This window comes from Amaranthus tricolor, chromosome 1 (genome assembly GCF_026212465.1).
Source record: "Amaranthus tricolor cultivar Red isolate AtriRed21 chromosome 1, ASM2621246v1, whole genome shotgun sequence".
NCBI lineage: Eukaryota > Viridiplantae > Streptophyta > Magnoliopsida > Caryophyllales > Amaranthaceae > Amaranthus > Amaranthus tricolor.
In genome coordinates, this window is record NC_080047.1 from 30,142,890 (window position 1) to 30,157,553 (window position 14,664).

General features: G+C 34.1%; 1 protein-coding gene across 6 annotated transcripts; it reads right to left on the minus strand.

Annotated features, from left to right (window-relative positions):
* Window positions 1-826: 826 nt before the first annotated feature.
* On the minus strand, window positions 827-13,362 carry LOC130818688 (ERAD-associated E3 ubiquitin-protein ligase HRD1B-like). 6 transcript variants are annotated; one of them, XM_057684863.1, is made up of 10 exons: window positions 13,076-13,362; window positions 11,866-11,950; window positions 11,497-11,567; window positions 9,905-10,447; window positions 9,012-9,188; window positions 8,773-8,922; window positions 8,473-8,681; window positions 8,136-8,289; window positions 7,240-7,498; window positions 827-1,301 (listed from the first exon to the last, which is right to left on the minus strand). In XM_057684863.1, the coding sequence occupies exons 4-10, from the start codon at window positions 10,435-10,437 to the stop codon at window positions 1,164-1,166; spliced, it is 1,620 nt and encodes a 539-aa protein (XP_057540846.1). In that variant the 5' UTR covers window positions 10,438-10,447; window positions 11,497-11,567; window positions 11,866-11,950; window positions 13,076-13,362; the 3' UTR covers window positions 827-1,163. The 6 variants fall into 6 exon arrangements, with proteins under 6 accessions (XP_057540846.1, XP_057540840.1, XP_057540857.1 ...); XM_057684857.1 differs by lacking the exon at window positions 11,497-11,567; XM_057684874.1 differs by lacking the exon at window positions 11,497-11,567 and having other exon boundaries at window positions 9,905-10,460; window positions 13,076-13,290.
* Window positions 13,363-14,664: the final 1,302 nt, after the last annotated feature.

Consider the following 14,664-nt stretch of genomic DNA (forward strand, 5'->3'; position numbering starts at 1 on the left):
GAATAAAGTGTTGAAGAGATCGAAGAGGAAATGGAAGTATAGATACAAACCCCCTTTATGAAATGTAAATTTATTCTTTCGGAATGTAATTTTTAATTATGTAATTTAATTAATGGCTATAAAGACTTTGTATTCTTAATTATGTAAATGAACAATTTTTTATTTTCCCTCCAAATTTAAACTTATCCAAATTGGAGGAAATAATTTGAGTTTAATCAACTTCATTACCAATGCCCCTACATCACATGGCTATACTATTTAAGGTGGTCCCCCCATTTTCTTAATATGTAAGTCCAACCCAAATGGACAATTGAAAAGAATTGGAGGAAGTACAATTTAAGGTATAAATTAAGAGAAAAATCAAGAACATAAAGGAAGGAGTACCATGAGGGTTTTACTACAATGTGCTTTTTTTCCCCGCATCATTCGCGCCATACTTCCTCAAATTATCTCAAATATCTTCATTATTCATGTGATACTCAATTTAAATTTAACCTCTAAATCCTTTTTCTCTTCATCGGTATCAGAAGGAGCCCCCTTAACCTCTAAATCTCAAACACCAAACATAAATTTGTATCTTACTCTTCGTAATGTCACCTTTGGTAACTAAGCTTGTTATGTAGTTAGCAACTAGAAAACACCAAAATATATTCATGTCGTAGTGTAGATAGCTTTTCACATATGCTTAAACAGATGCAATCGGCACTAGTTTGTTTTACAAGCACAAGGTATTAAATTGCCAGTCAGCAATTCTATAGGCTGCACTACTGGGCTCACGAACAACATTCAACGAGTTTGTAGACGAGACAAAGATTAAAAAAAAAAAAAGAATTCAAAGCTATGCAAGTTACACATATAGATGTAAGACAATGCTACATTACAGAATTCTTCAAAAGTCAGGAGGCCTTCAGATTTTGTAACCTCTCTTCTTTTATATCTACATAACCCTTTAAGAAGACGTCATAAAAATGTGAATTGATTTTGACAATCAAAGGGGCATAAACTCCAACACGAATGAACAAAAGCAAGATTTTACACAAGCCTAGAAACAAAATTGATACAACACTGCTGTAAATTCAAAACTCTGAAACCCCTCAGATCTAAAATCCACAAATTCTCTTTATGCTTGCTGTTCCGCACGTATTAATGCGAAAGTTTGATTTCTAAACATTTGTCTCAGAAGTAGCATCTGAAGTTGATTCTGTAGTTTGAGCATCAACTAATGTTGATGCAGAGCGGCTGGAGCTAGCACCTTTCTCTAGCTCTAGTTTCTGTATATACTCGAGTTGACTCTGCAACACCTGTGGCACATAACATCAAGGTCAGTGTAAAGAACAAAGAAAATCGCTAGTAAAAGAGTTGGAAATTTCTAGACAACCTATCAATGGGTTAGGTTTGTGATTTGTACTTTCGGAACAAAGAACATGCATCTGAAAAGTACGTAAACACAACAGGAAAAGAAAGCAATCAGGTGTCTTGTCAAAATTTTTTAATATTGAGAAAAAAGCTACTCCTGTTTTTAAGTCAATGGAGAGGTTCTCATGGAGTTCAGGCACGAAGAAGATGCTAACACACAAGACTATAAGAGTAGAGAGCATCAAACAGGTCCATTTTCAATGAGGATTTAGCAACTTTCCACAAGGGATACTATCTCTATCTGAATCTTCCTTCACCATAAACAACACATCTACATGACAGCAGTGAAATCCAAAACTTCCTACAGCTGTATTTCATTGTGTCAAATGCAAAAAATCTTAATTGATGAGCTAGATAGCCCATAAATTTCTAGTAAGAAAATATATAAAGTGATATTTAATATGGTGGCAATAAGGTCATAAGTATTGCCTATGGTAGCAAAAAGAAATATTTGTCTACACGGTTGCAATAAACTTAGGTTTATCTATCCAGCTTCCAATTTTTTTAATACAAATTTGGATTCTTCTGTTAAAACTAGTATCTAGAATAAATTTACTATTATAACCCTAAAACTGGGTAATCATCTTCCTTCACCTCCATTAACGCATACCAAATTTGGTTTTTGATTTGTGAAGTACTTGCAATGGATATTACAAATTTTGTAGCAGCAAAGCTTTAAAACTGAGCAGCAGTTGTCAACTAGAATTAGTCTATCAGAATTTAAGGTAGAGAACTAAATCTCTTTAGCTTTCAAGGCTCCTAACTCTACGGTTCCTGCTTCAAACTTCCTCATCTCATACAAGTCTTGACAAATCAATTTGACACAAAAGGAAAAAAAATTTTTATAATATAAAACATTGTATATGCACGCCATGACTAATCAGCGACGAGGATATGCTCAGATCAATCAAAACCTAGATGCATCAAAACTGTGTATGTCAATATTTCTCTATTACCAATGATGATAAACAATGATCTTGAGGTAGAGGGAACTTATCCTACAGTTCTCTTTGACAGAAGATTCTCAAAGCTGATTGTCTCTTCGCTTCTCCAAAGTCTGTGGCCAATGTGATTCTCAATCCCCTTTTCATTACTTATCCGTCAATAAATTGTTGATGTTTAGGGTTTGAATTTGAAATTGTGAGTGTTTAGTCTAGCCAGAAAATAGGCCAACACGGTTTGAGCCTCTGAGCCACAATACGGTAATTAACTTCAAAGATTTATTTCATATTTTTATTTTCATGAAAATCATTTATCTTATGAACACTTCAGTATTATAAAGTTGACAATGTCAATTTATGTAGGCAGCATTTCTGTAATTTAAATCAAGACCAACCAATCCAATGGATGATGTAATTTTGATATAGTAGACTGAAACAGGCATGAGATACTCATGAAAAGAGTTAATTGAGTACCGAAGAAGATGAAGTTGAAAGATTTATGAAGATGGAGCTCTTAAAACAAGGGTATCAACCATTATTACCTGGAACGACATTCGGTTTGGAACGGGGAACGTGAACTAGAACATGGAACGCAACCTAGATTGACTCAGAAACGATTGGGTACGAGATACATTATGTAATTGAAAACAAAATTAAATTAAAATGGTTACTTTTCTTTTAAGTAATTAATTTCAAGTGGAATATTTTTTAGATTTCTAGGTTTTCATCTCCTTTTTTTCTTTAATTTGTTCATAAAGACCAAACTACCTTTTAAAAAGGTCTTTTACACCGAGACGTCACCTTGAGCGATTTGGGTCTCGTTTCGTGGTGATTGAGGACCGATGTTGCCGGATCACGGAACATGGCTACGTTCCACGTTCCATGTAAGTATGTAACTATGGTATCAACATCAATCAACATACTAAACAAGTTTTTTAAACAGATTACTTTCACTAATATCACTTAAGTTACACCATGGAAAAAAGTTTTTTGTTAGCTAACAATCGTCAAAACATCATTGCTTTCATAAGTAATACTTTATGTATCAGTAATTACGAAACAGATTCCTAAGCAGTTTAAGGTGAGAAAACCTGCCTTTTGGTGTAGCTTTTAGGGGTATTTTGTCCTAGCCACAAAACTAAGATTTGAAAACAAACAAATTAGTTTGGTTTTACTTGGATTTGAATATCTGTAACACATATACAATATAATAGAAAATCACATCCAAATTGCACATGTTTTTAATGGAAGCAGGGGAAAGAAGAAGAAAGTGGAAAGAAAAGAAATTGACCACGTAAGAGAAACAACTATTAATTGATTTTTTGAAAAAAAAATTTAACAAGTAAACTTTTTAAATTTTTTATTTATAATTTGAACAGTTAGGTAGAAAAAGTCCTCGCAAATTCATAGCGAAGTTTACCTCAACGCTTATAAATGGCAATCCAACCTTAAACATGCCAAAGTTGGACCTATTAATAGTTGCTTTCCTTACTAATTTGGTTTAATTTGGATTAGATATAGATTTAATCCAAATGAATCACAATTGTTTGAAGTTTCTAGTGAAGTTTGTCCCTTGGTAAACTGGTGAAAACTTTTCCATGCCAAGAATCTAGATTTGATAATTCCATTATTGATACTCATTTAAGCAAAATTCCAAGCATTGACCTTTTGTTTGAATATTGCACAGATAGGCATGGATGCATGGTAAAAATCTGAGTTAAAATGTCGAGCTAATCCCCATAATGTGTGAAAATGGGTTGAATGGTCTAGCTAGTAGTCTACATATCGTGTGGAATAGTTGATTTAAGGGCTAAAGGTGGGTGTGCATAAAACTCATCATAAGTAGGTTCACAACTCGTCTGAAACAAGATGAAGACAATTGTACAAATAAACAAATCCATCATAAATATGTGTTTCTATTGACTTATTGAAGTCAACACAAATAACAAGAAAAAGGTCAAAAGGATCGACACCTTATCATCCTTGACTAACAACTCGTCATTACTTCTAAAATTGACAAAAAAAATTTAAACAATTAGAGACCTGGTGCACATGTAATTAGTTAAGTCTAATGTCACAAGGGGAGTTTTCCAACTGGGTTTTTACTTTGTGCTAGTTCTAATTACTTAGAATAAGTTTTCCAGTTGTCAAACGATATTCACTAAGCACTTATAAAAGTTACTAAAAGATGGCCTAGGGTTGACCTATTGAAGCATGGGAAGAATATTATAGAAATAACCTAATAATTAGTAATTAGTTAAGAATTAGAACTATGTTGAGGAATAAGGTATAAATAGAGGGGAAGGGTATGAGAAGAAAACATCAAGATATTTTGTAATGAAATTGGATGAGTACTTGACTCATATTGGAGAGAGACAGGCCTCTAGAAAGCTTCTAGTATCATTGTAATACTTCTAGGCATAGTTACATGGAACGTGGAACGTAGCCATGTTCTGTGATTCGGGAACGTCGGTCCTCAATCACCACGAAACAAGATCCAAATCGCTCAAGGTGACGTCCCGGTGTAGAAGGCCTTTTTAAAAGGTATTTTGGTCTTTATGAACAAATTAAAGAAAAAAGGAAGGAAAAAAACGAGATGAAAACCTAGAAATCTAAAAAAAATTCACTTGAAATTAATTACTTAAAGCAAAGTAAACATTCTAATTTAATTTTGTTTTCAAATATATATTTTAACATAATGTATCTCGTAACCAATCGTTCCCGAGTCAATCTAGGTTGCGTTTCGTGTTCCAGTTTCCGTTTCCCGTTTCAAACCGAATGTCATTCCAGGTAACAATGTTTCTAGGTTATAATACACACACTTTACATTTACATTTCACTACACAAATACCCTTTTCTTCATGTTCACCTACAATTCTACTATACCCATAGTATCAATTTTGGACAGTAAAATCTATGCCTAACCCAATTCATAACAATTAGAGTCAAAGCACGTTGATTCTCAATGGACAGAGACATACCAGAGGTTAAGAAATGCAGAAATTGAAGTTTGATAATGTTCTTGAAGTGGACAGACACAAAATCACGTTGAAACTTTGATGAACGCAAAGATAATTCAAGAAATGTGGACCGTCGAACTTAGGGGTGGAGTAAAAGAAATCGAGCTCTTACGCGGCGCTAAGGTCATGGCCAAAGATGTTTTTGAAAAGTACGACAGAAAAACGAAGAAAGAAGAGATGAAATGTCTCTTGTTAAGCTTAAATCCATCAAACTTTAGAAAAATTGCACCATTTTTACACAGGATCCTGAGCTCAGAAACAAGGATCATATTTTGGCCGGAAAATTAGTGAGGGATTCAAAAATAAGGTTTCAGAAAAAGAAAAAAAAAAAGAGAGAAGAGACTAGTGGGATGAAGAAAAAGAACGGAGAAGAGGAAGGTACCTGGAGTGAGGCAAAAGGTTGTTGCGCCGGAAAGGCAATGGAGCATGAAAAACACGAGAAGGTAAAATGGAAAAATGGAGACAACCTAGTGAGTTGTGGGTTTGAAGGTGGACCCGGTCAGATGAGAAGGCATAATGGGTATGGCTGAGAAGAGTCAAAGTAGGAGAGAGAAAAGTTGTGTAGGTCTAAAACCCTCGGAAGCTGTTAAAAGGGGAACGTCGAAGGAGCCGACAGATTGAAAACATGGAAGGAAATGAAAAAAGGATGAAAGGTCCTTCTCTGGTCGAAATAAAGGTCGATTTGAAACGAGTTTAGGTCTCACCGTCAGCAAGGCTAAGGGTCACTTGGATTGTGCAAAGGATAGTGGTCGAGGAAGATATTCGGCTAGGTTTCTGTTTTGTAGGTGAGAAACGAATAAATGGCCTTACACACGGTATCTGGTTTAAGAAGGATTCAAATATTAGGATTAAGGGTGAGGGAATAATTAACTTGAATGATGATACAATTGTTTCTTCCTGCCTAGCTCATCAATTTGTTTGGGTAACGTATTAAGGATAGAGGATTTTGTCACAATGCAGAAGCTGAATATTCAATTTGTTTTTTCTGGCCTAGCTCAACAATTTAGCCTAGTTCAAAGCTAACAACTCTTCTTTTTAGACCTTCATTTTTATTAAGGAAAAGAGGGCATTGAGATTTTTGCTCATACTCCCATGCCTTCAATATCAACAAAAAAATAGCCTTTGAATCATAATATATCCCTTCATACGGCCCAAAACGCGGTTTTTTAACAACTTTACAACGCTGGAAATATCGAAACGTTTGTTTTTAAAACTTTAAAATGCAGCCGACCGTGTTTTTACACTATGGTTCTACCCACTTTTAAGGACAAGGTAGATTTTTTCGTGACTGGTTTATATCAATGCTTATATTTATATACTCACTTCTAACTTGAAGAAATCCAATAGCAAGCTTTAAAAGAATATCTGACAATTAGTCTTAGGGATCAAAATCACCATTTACATAATTGCAAAATCACCAAACGATTCCATAATCATTGTATAAATCTTATGAACCTAAAAAAAGAAATACACAAAAAGTGGTCAACAGGTGGAACTGACACTGAAAAAATCCCTCAAATTTTTCTAAAGAATGGAACTAAATCTTTCTTCTTTTATTAAACGGTTCATTAATATGATTCTTCACTAATGAATGTAAGTTCATAATGCAATGATATACGATCAAGCTAACCCATGCAAATGGTTCCACTAGTTCTCAGGTAATAAACTGAAATCCTAGGCATCTAGAATAATTAGTACAAGTAATTTTATAGAAGACAAAAGCACCGTAATCTCTTAGCTGTAAAAGAGAAGAAGATACAGTACATGCAATTTAGTAGGACAGTCAAAGGACCAGCAAAAGAGGAGGGACAAGTTAAATAAAAGAAACCCAGAGCAGGAATTTGCAGTCATAAACAATGTACCTTAATTTGATGCTCGATAAAATTTCTCTGGGAGTCAATTGAATAAAGACTGCTTGCCTCCCTCAACACATCAGTACCAGGGACATGGAATGGTGATACAGCACGAGACAATGTTGCAGAAGAAAGATTTATAGGCCCATCGGGCATTTGCTGTTGATGCTGATATTGTCCAACTGAACCTTGCACCACATCCGAATTTGTATTGCTTAAGACAGGCATTGCACCATGAGCATGCGGAAGAACAGCATATCCAGGGCACCTGCGATGAAAAAATTAACATGAAAAGGATCCTTGATGTTTTCTTGTAATTTAGCTAGTTTGTAATACAGTTATTACATTGCTAACCAAGATAAATACAAAATCCTCATGAACCAAATCATAAAATAGTGTTCAAGTTCAAAATAAGGTATCCACTAATTCCTGGTCATATCAATAGAAGTAATTAATAATTGACAGGCTTCATATATAAGAGAAAGAGTAAGTAGGATTTAAAATTTATGCAACCTTTAAGATTTTTAAACTACACACTATATTACCTGATTTACAGTTATTAACAAGTCTAGAAGATTAAAGTAGAGCTGAAGCTAAAGCACAACAGTTACAGACACAGTACTCACAACAATTCCAGCTTCATTCACTTACAAATTACAACAGTCTCGTAAAACTAAAAGGCCTAATGTTAGAGTCATTGCTAAAACTCTAGTCTACCACAGAGTGGTAACTAATACGTTTAGACAACAAATTCTTTCACCACCAAAACAATGCACTTCAGTTGAGCAGCAAATTTACTGTTGCAACAACGAAAAAATCAAGTACTCAACATAGATTACAAAGAAATTACCCATCCTATTAACTCTTTTTATCAAATCTATGCAGCAAAGACATCAAGTACTCACCATACTACTGAATTGGCAGAAGGGTAAACAACAGATCTCTCATATATTGCGGCCGCGGCTGCTGCTGCCGCCTCAAGTCTAGCCTGATTACCATTGATAGTGCCCTCTGACAAAGTAGCTCCAGGTAAGCCTTGAGTAGGTGTACTAGTTGATGCTGAACAATTATGAAATATTGTCAGAAAACATCAATAAATCCAACAAAGTTGTAAAATAGGAGCAACAATTACTAATGAGTCATACAGTCACCACATACATGCAGCTTGCAATCATGTCACTAAAAACCTACTATAACTAATTTCCTTTGGTTTTGATACTATGCAAAAGATGAGTGTGTTACCAGATTGATGACTATCAGACTGCAACCCATTTTGCCCTCCAGCCGTAGTTGTCCCAGTTTCAGGTGGTAGAACAAGGGCCCTGCAGGTTGGACAGGTATTTTGTCGTTCCAACCATGATCGAAGACAATGCACATGAAATATATGTCCACATCTTAACTTCTTGGCCATGGCCATTTCCTCGCGACAAATGATGCAGGTTGCATCACTTCTGCAATAGTTGTACAACAAAAAGCTCAGAAAATCTCAATTAATTAGTGTAGATAAATGATGGCAACAGTAGAAGCAATTTGATAGCTCACGCATTTAATTCCTCTGCTGTCGCATCTGGAAAACGGTCATTCATATTTGAAGTAATCTTCCGGTAGCGGATGTAATCAGCGATGCGAATTTTAAAGTTACGGAAAGTTTCATAAAGCTCTCTTATAAGATGCAAAGGCACGCCATAGTTCCTATATAGTTAATTAATAGATCAACTAAGTATCCTCGAGGAGAAATGTGAAATTTGAAGCATCTAGCACAATATATTGTAGATACTTACACAAAAATCACCGTAAAAAAACAGAGGTACATAGACAAATGCAACAAATCTCGGATAAGCTCCAGGTAGAAAGTACACACAGCCTTCTTCTCCCATTGACCTTCCATAAGCATGTCCCCCACGTAGAATACGTATTTCATAAACATTGCTACTGTTGTAGTCGCAAGTATCATGTACCTAAATTATTTAACAATGAGCAATAATAATCATTGCATCCATCAAACAGAGAACATATGACAGCTGCTCCATTGTAATATCAATCGAAAAACTTATATTGACAAGATAAAATAAAGTATGACTTTGAAAAACACAGTAGGTTAAAACCAAAGTTCCAATCAGGAGTCTTCTAATAGAAGCCACAAACCTAAAAAATAATAAAGGGTACAGAAACATCTATAACGAAAAATCAGAACCATAAATAATTAACACGGAAAAGCAAGGAGATGAATGTTTAACTAAATAATTGCACCAACACTATAATTGCAATAGCGGGAAGAAGGTCAAAAGAGAACTTTAGCCTTATACACACAAGGCAGTCTACAATCCACATACAACAGTCAAAACCCTCCTTAGCTGGATTGGATGCTACTCGCACTCTGGCAGTGAGGTCTCCAAACGGAAATGAAACAAAATCGAAAAATTTTAAAACTTTGACATCAACTCTTGGAATTCATGCCTTCATATACCAAAGACACACTAATGCTATTTTGATATCTAAAGCAGGAAATATAAGGAAAAACAACTCAAAAAGAAAGCAACACTTAAAGCATAAAGACGAATTCAAAGCTAGCTACTAATTATAGGAGACATCCAAAAACGAGTAGTTTTATTATTTAACCCAAAAACTGGAAGGAAAAAAAAAAAAAAAAGAGAGAGAGAGAAAGAGGACTTACTCAAATGAGAAGAATATGGACACTGAAGCTTGTTGTGTCTCAATCAGATGCTTCAAAGAGCTGTACAAGAAAATGCTATCGAGGAAAAGAAGAAATCCCATAAAAGAGACGATCCTAACATGAGATAATGTGGGCACAGCTGGAGTTGTTTCAATGAACTCCACTCTCTTTTGAGCCAACCAATGCAACGACTTAATCAACAGAAGGGCAGTAACCATAGCAAGAAACGAAACTGAAAAATCTTGCCGGAAAATTGTGATCGCAAATAGTATCTCCATGACCTCCCTCCATGATTGTTCATTCAGCCTCTCAACCTCAGCCTCTCGAAGTCGCCCAAGGAACACACATTTTGCCAATTTCCATAAAGAACACAATATGACCAGACCCATGTTTAGGAGTATCACTAAACTGATCTTCGAAGTAGATAGAAAGACCATAGCAGGGTAAAACTGCCTTCTACTATGAAATGCATGATAAACAACCGCAACTGTAGCAAACAAACTTAGGCCCGCATATGGCTTTAGCCTCACCATCTTGCACAGCCTATATAATAACCCTAATATATGTCAAATTACTAAAGCCAATTTCTAGAGTGATAAAAATTGTATGAGTTGACAGCAACAACCAAGAAAGAAATGTCAAATAAGCAACAATTTCTAGATCATTTACAAGCACTTCATTTTTGAAAAAAAGACCATTAAAAAACTCAAGAAATTGTTAAATAAAAGTAAGCAAAGTAGAACTTCAAATCAGCTGCAAGCAGGAGCATTTATCTCCATTCAACTTGAGAAATGAGAATTGTGACAAATGTTAAAACGATACTAGTAATCATGATAAAATAAAGTTTCAACAAAATTAAAACAAAATTATGAACAGAAAAAAGAAATCCATGAAAACCATCAGAAACAAAACATCAATGAAAAGATCCAGAGATAAAAATAGAAGGATTTTGTGAGGGAGATGAATTGAACGATAAACTATTAAATATGACAGAGATTATAGATGATAATAATGACGAGCAATGGAGAATCTCTTTCGTATTCTTTTTTTAGTATAGAAATACGGTCGTCCTAAGCACAACTACACAATCAAACAAAAGAATATGATAACCCTTAAACACAACTACATATTAGCCACTAAGGGGTCGCCTGGAATCCCCCTATTAAATAGGGGAGTAAAAATCCGTGGGGCTAAATTTCCCACGAGATACTAAAATGGAGTTATGATTATTTTCAATGAGTTTGGTATTTTTATCTGATTACTTCTTTTGTGTGCACAAAGTTATAGGTTAAAGAGAGGATATGAGGACTACGATCTACAAATTGAGATACCATTTGTGATGGAGGAGATCAGAGAAACAAGGATTTATGGATGTTGATGATGGCAAAAGAAAAAAGAAAAATATGAATAACTATGGTGAATTAGTGAAGTTGCCATTAAAACCAAGATGAGTATGGATTTATAGGTACTAATTTATACCGATGATTATTTACTTTAATTCCAACCACTTAGATATCTAGTACTTTATTCCCCTTAACTAAGTACTAACCTTTCACCCCCTTTCCAGGTGACCCTAACAAGAAAAAGCATACCCGGTTAATTATCTGCAAATCAGGTTGACTTCACCAAGAAATATAAATTCCAAAGGTATGTTGTGATAGCCCTTAAACACAAGAAAATTAAACATCAATGAAAATAAAACAACCAAAAACATTGATGAAAAACAACAACTAAACGAAAATACTACCAGAAAACGAAAAAACAACAAGAATCATAAATTGAAAAAACATTAGATTTCATATGATGGAACTGTGATACGTTTCAGAAAACCAAAAACAGGAATCAACTAAAAAACGAAACAAGTATTAATGAAAGAAAACGAAACATAAAAAATCAGATTCCAGAGAACGAAATTCAAAATTAATAGGAAAAAAAAAGAAAGAAATTGATAAAAATCTAACCTTTAACCTTCTATGGTTGCGTGATGAAGATGAGATGGTGTGTTGATGGAGCGCGGGATAGAGATAGTGGGAGAGGATGAGATGCCTGTGTGAGGGAGAGAGGACGACGATGAGATGCAGCGAAGATCAATTAACGTTTAGGTTTAGATTGTCATTTGTGAAATGCTGAAATGTCAAGGATTGAGATGCGCAGAGCAGCAAGGTAGGATGCACCGCTCCGGTTTGTTTTAGTCGGACAATAAAACCAGACCGGAGTAAAAATTTCGTTCACAACATTTTTATATTAGACCGGACGTTTAAACTACTACTAAATCGTTTTGACAATGGTTTGGTTTGGTTTACAATTTTTTGTTTTCAAGGTTTTTTAAAAATAATATGTGTGTTTATGCAAATATTTCACACCTATTATTACCAAAAACTATTTGTAATTAGTTGATTGCGTGAACATGATTCAAGTATATATTACCAAAAAAACAACATTTTAAAATATCTAGATAGCGACCTTGTTTAAAAATTAAAAAACTACTATTTTCGATCATACTATGGTTTTCTGATTTGATCTGATTTAAAAAATTATAAACCAGGACCTAACCAAAAATCGTAAGCTTTTTGAAATAAGCAAGACCAAACCTTTTAAACCGTAGACCAGACCAAATACAAAGGTTTGGTTCGATTTGGTTTGGGATTTAGACTAAACTTTGTTCGGTCATGAACAAAGGTATTGTTTAGGTTTTAAGTTGGGTTGGGGCATTGGGCTTTACTTTTACACAAATTTTTATATGAGATATGCCTCAGGTTAAATAGTCGAATAATGAAAATTTTTAGTTTACGAGCTTCTTGTTACGTAACTACTATTATAATTTTGGTTTTCAGTTAATAACACTCACCATCGACTCCAAACAGAAAACCGAATTGTCTAAAATGCATTCCAAACAAAATTAACTTTTAAAATGGCCAAATAAAATTCCTCATTCGATTCGTTTGATTTGGTTAGATGTATGGTTTTTCACCAAATTACATATTACAACCCTAAAAATGTTACCCAATCAAACTAACAAAAATATAATGTGAAAATAACACAAATTAGGTGAATATAAAATTAGGGAAAAACTCTAATACCTAACGGAAAAAGCAACAAAATGAATTATCAAACAAGAAATGACTGTAATGGAAAAATTATGAGTAATAGAAAAGAAAATAAAATCAATACCTAATCTGATTGAAATAACCAATAAATAAAAATCTTGAAAGTTGTAGAAGCTTCAAGAAGACATGATTAGATTGAATCAATCCTTAAAAAAATGATATTTGGATGAACAAAATAGAGCATCGAGTTGAAAATGGAATATGATTTGTGATGATGAAGAGACCTTGGATTTCCAAAAGGAGGACGTTTTCATCGTCACTGGGAAATAAGCTACCCAATAAGATTGTGCCATCTCATTTCTTATTATTCATTTTTGTTTTATTTCTTCTTCGACTTGAACCGATATGGATACGGGCGAGCTGGGTTAATGATCGATGGAGTCTTAATTTTGTCATAAAACTCTTGGCTTATTCATGAAAAAATTATTTGAAATAATTTCACAAGTTATTTATTATTATCCAACAATAATTTCACATACTAATATAGAAATTTGTACAATGCACGAAATTATTAAATTAAAAGTATATATAAATTATCATCATCATCATCATCATCATACTCAATATCCTGCTCAAAGGCAGGGTCTGAATGACGAAAGGAGACGAACAATCCATATATATACTCCCTTCACAGATTGACTAGAGGAGGGTGGTCTATTTTATATCAATAAGAAAGAGCATTGTATAAGAGGAAATGAGTGACGGCAAAATCATCATCATTATCATCATCATTATACCCAATTAGAATATATAGTGCTTTTAATAAAAAAAAACAAATTTTCAATATAAGTATTAGGTAAAGTTCTCATACTTTTTAAGGCAAACATATGTTATCATTCAACAACGTTATCATAATGATTTTTTGTCATTTTCAAAATAATTTTTGATTATCATGTATCTTTTTTTTTTGATGAAATATTTTCGAAATTAAAATTTGATGAAAAATTTTTATTAACTACCAAATACATTACCAAATACTTCAACACAAAAAAGCAAATATATATTCTAAAAAAATTAATTGGGAATCTTATGTAGCTTTTAAATTAAAAAATATAATATTTTAAGAAAATTTAACAGTTAATATATAAAGGTGATATACTACTTGTCATGGTATCACTTATCTAATTTATTTATTTATTTAAATTATTAATGTCATATCACCCTAATACCCTTTGACCTTTCGTGTTGACCTTGACTTTTAGTCAATGAGCTTTTCCTGAATTCTACAAACTCCTTAGTTGGCCCATGAGCAAGAAACCCTCAAAATACCCTAACTTCCCCTGGGAGATAACCTCCAGATTGACCCAACTTCCCTTTTGACAACTGCCCTTTACTCCTCATTCACTGGTTCTCCTCGTTTTATGCTGACGGGATGTGTGGCCACCTTAGGGAGATTTTTATCTAAGTCCGCAGACAAATGTTCATTCTTCTTCAAAACAATCAAACAAAACAAGTTCGAATGGACAAGAGAAGCTGAAGAATCCTTCCGCCAGTTAAAAGAGCACATGTCCTCTCTGCCGAAACTAGTTTCACCCATCAACAGGGAAAAACTAGTCCTATACGTCTCTATCTCTGAATACTCGTTTTCGGGAGTACTAGTCGCGGAAAGAGAAAAGAAGCAACTCCCAATATACTATGTGAGCCATGCATTCC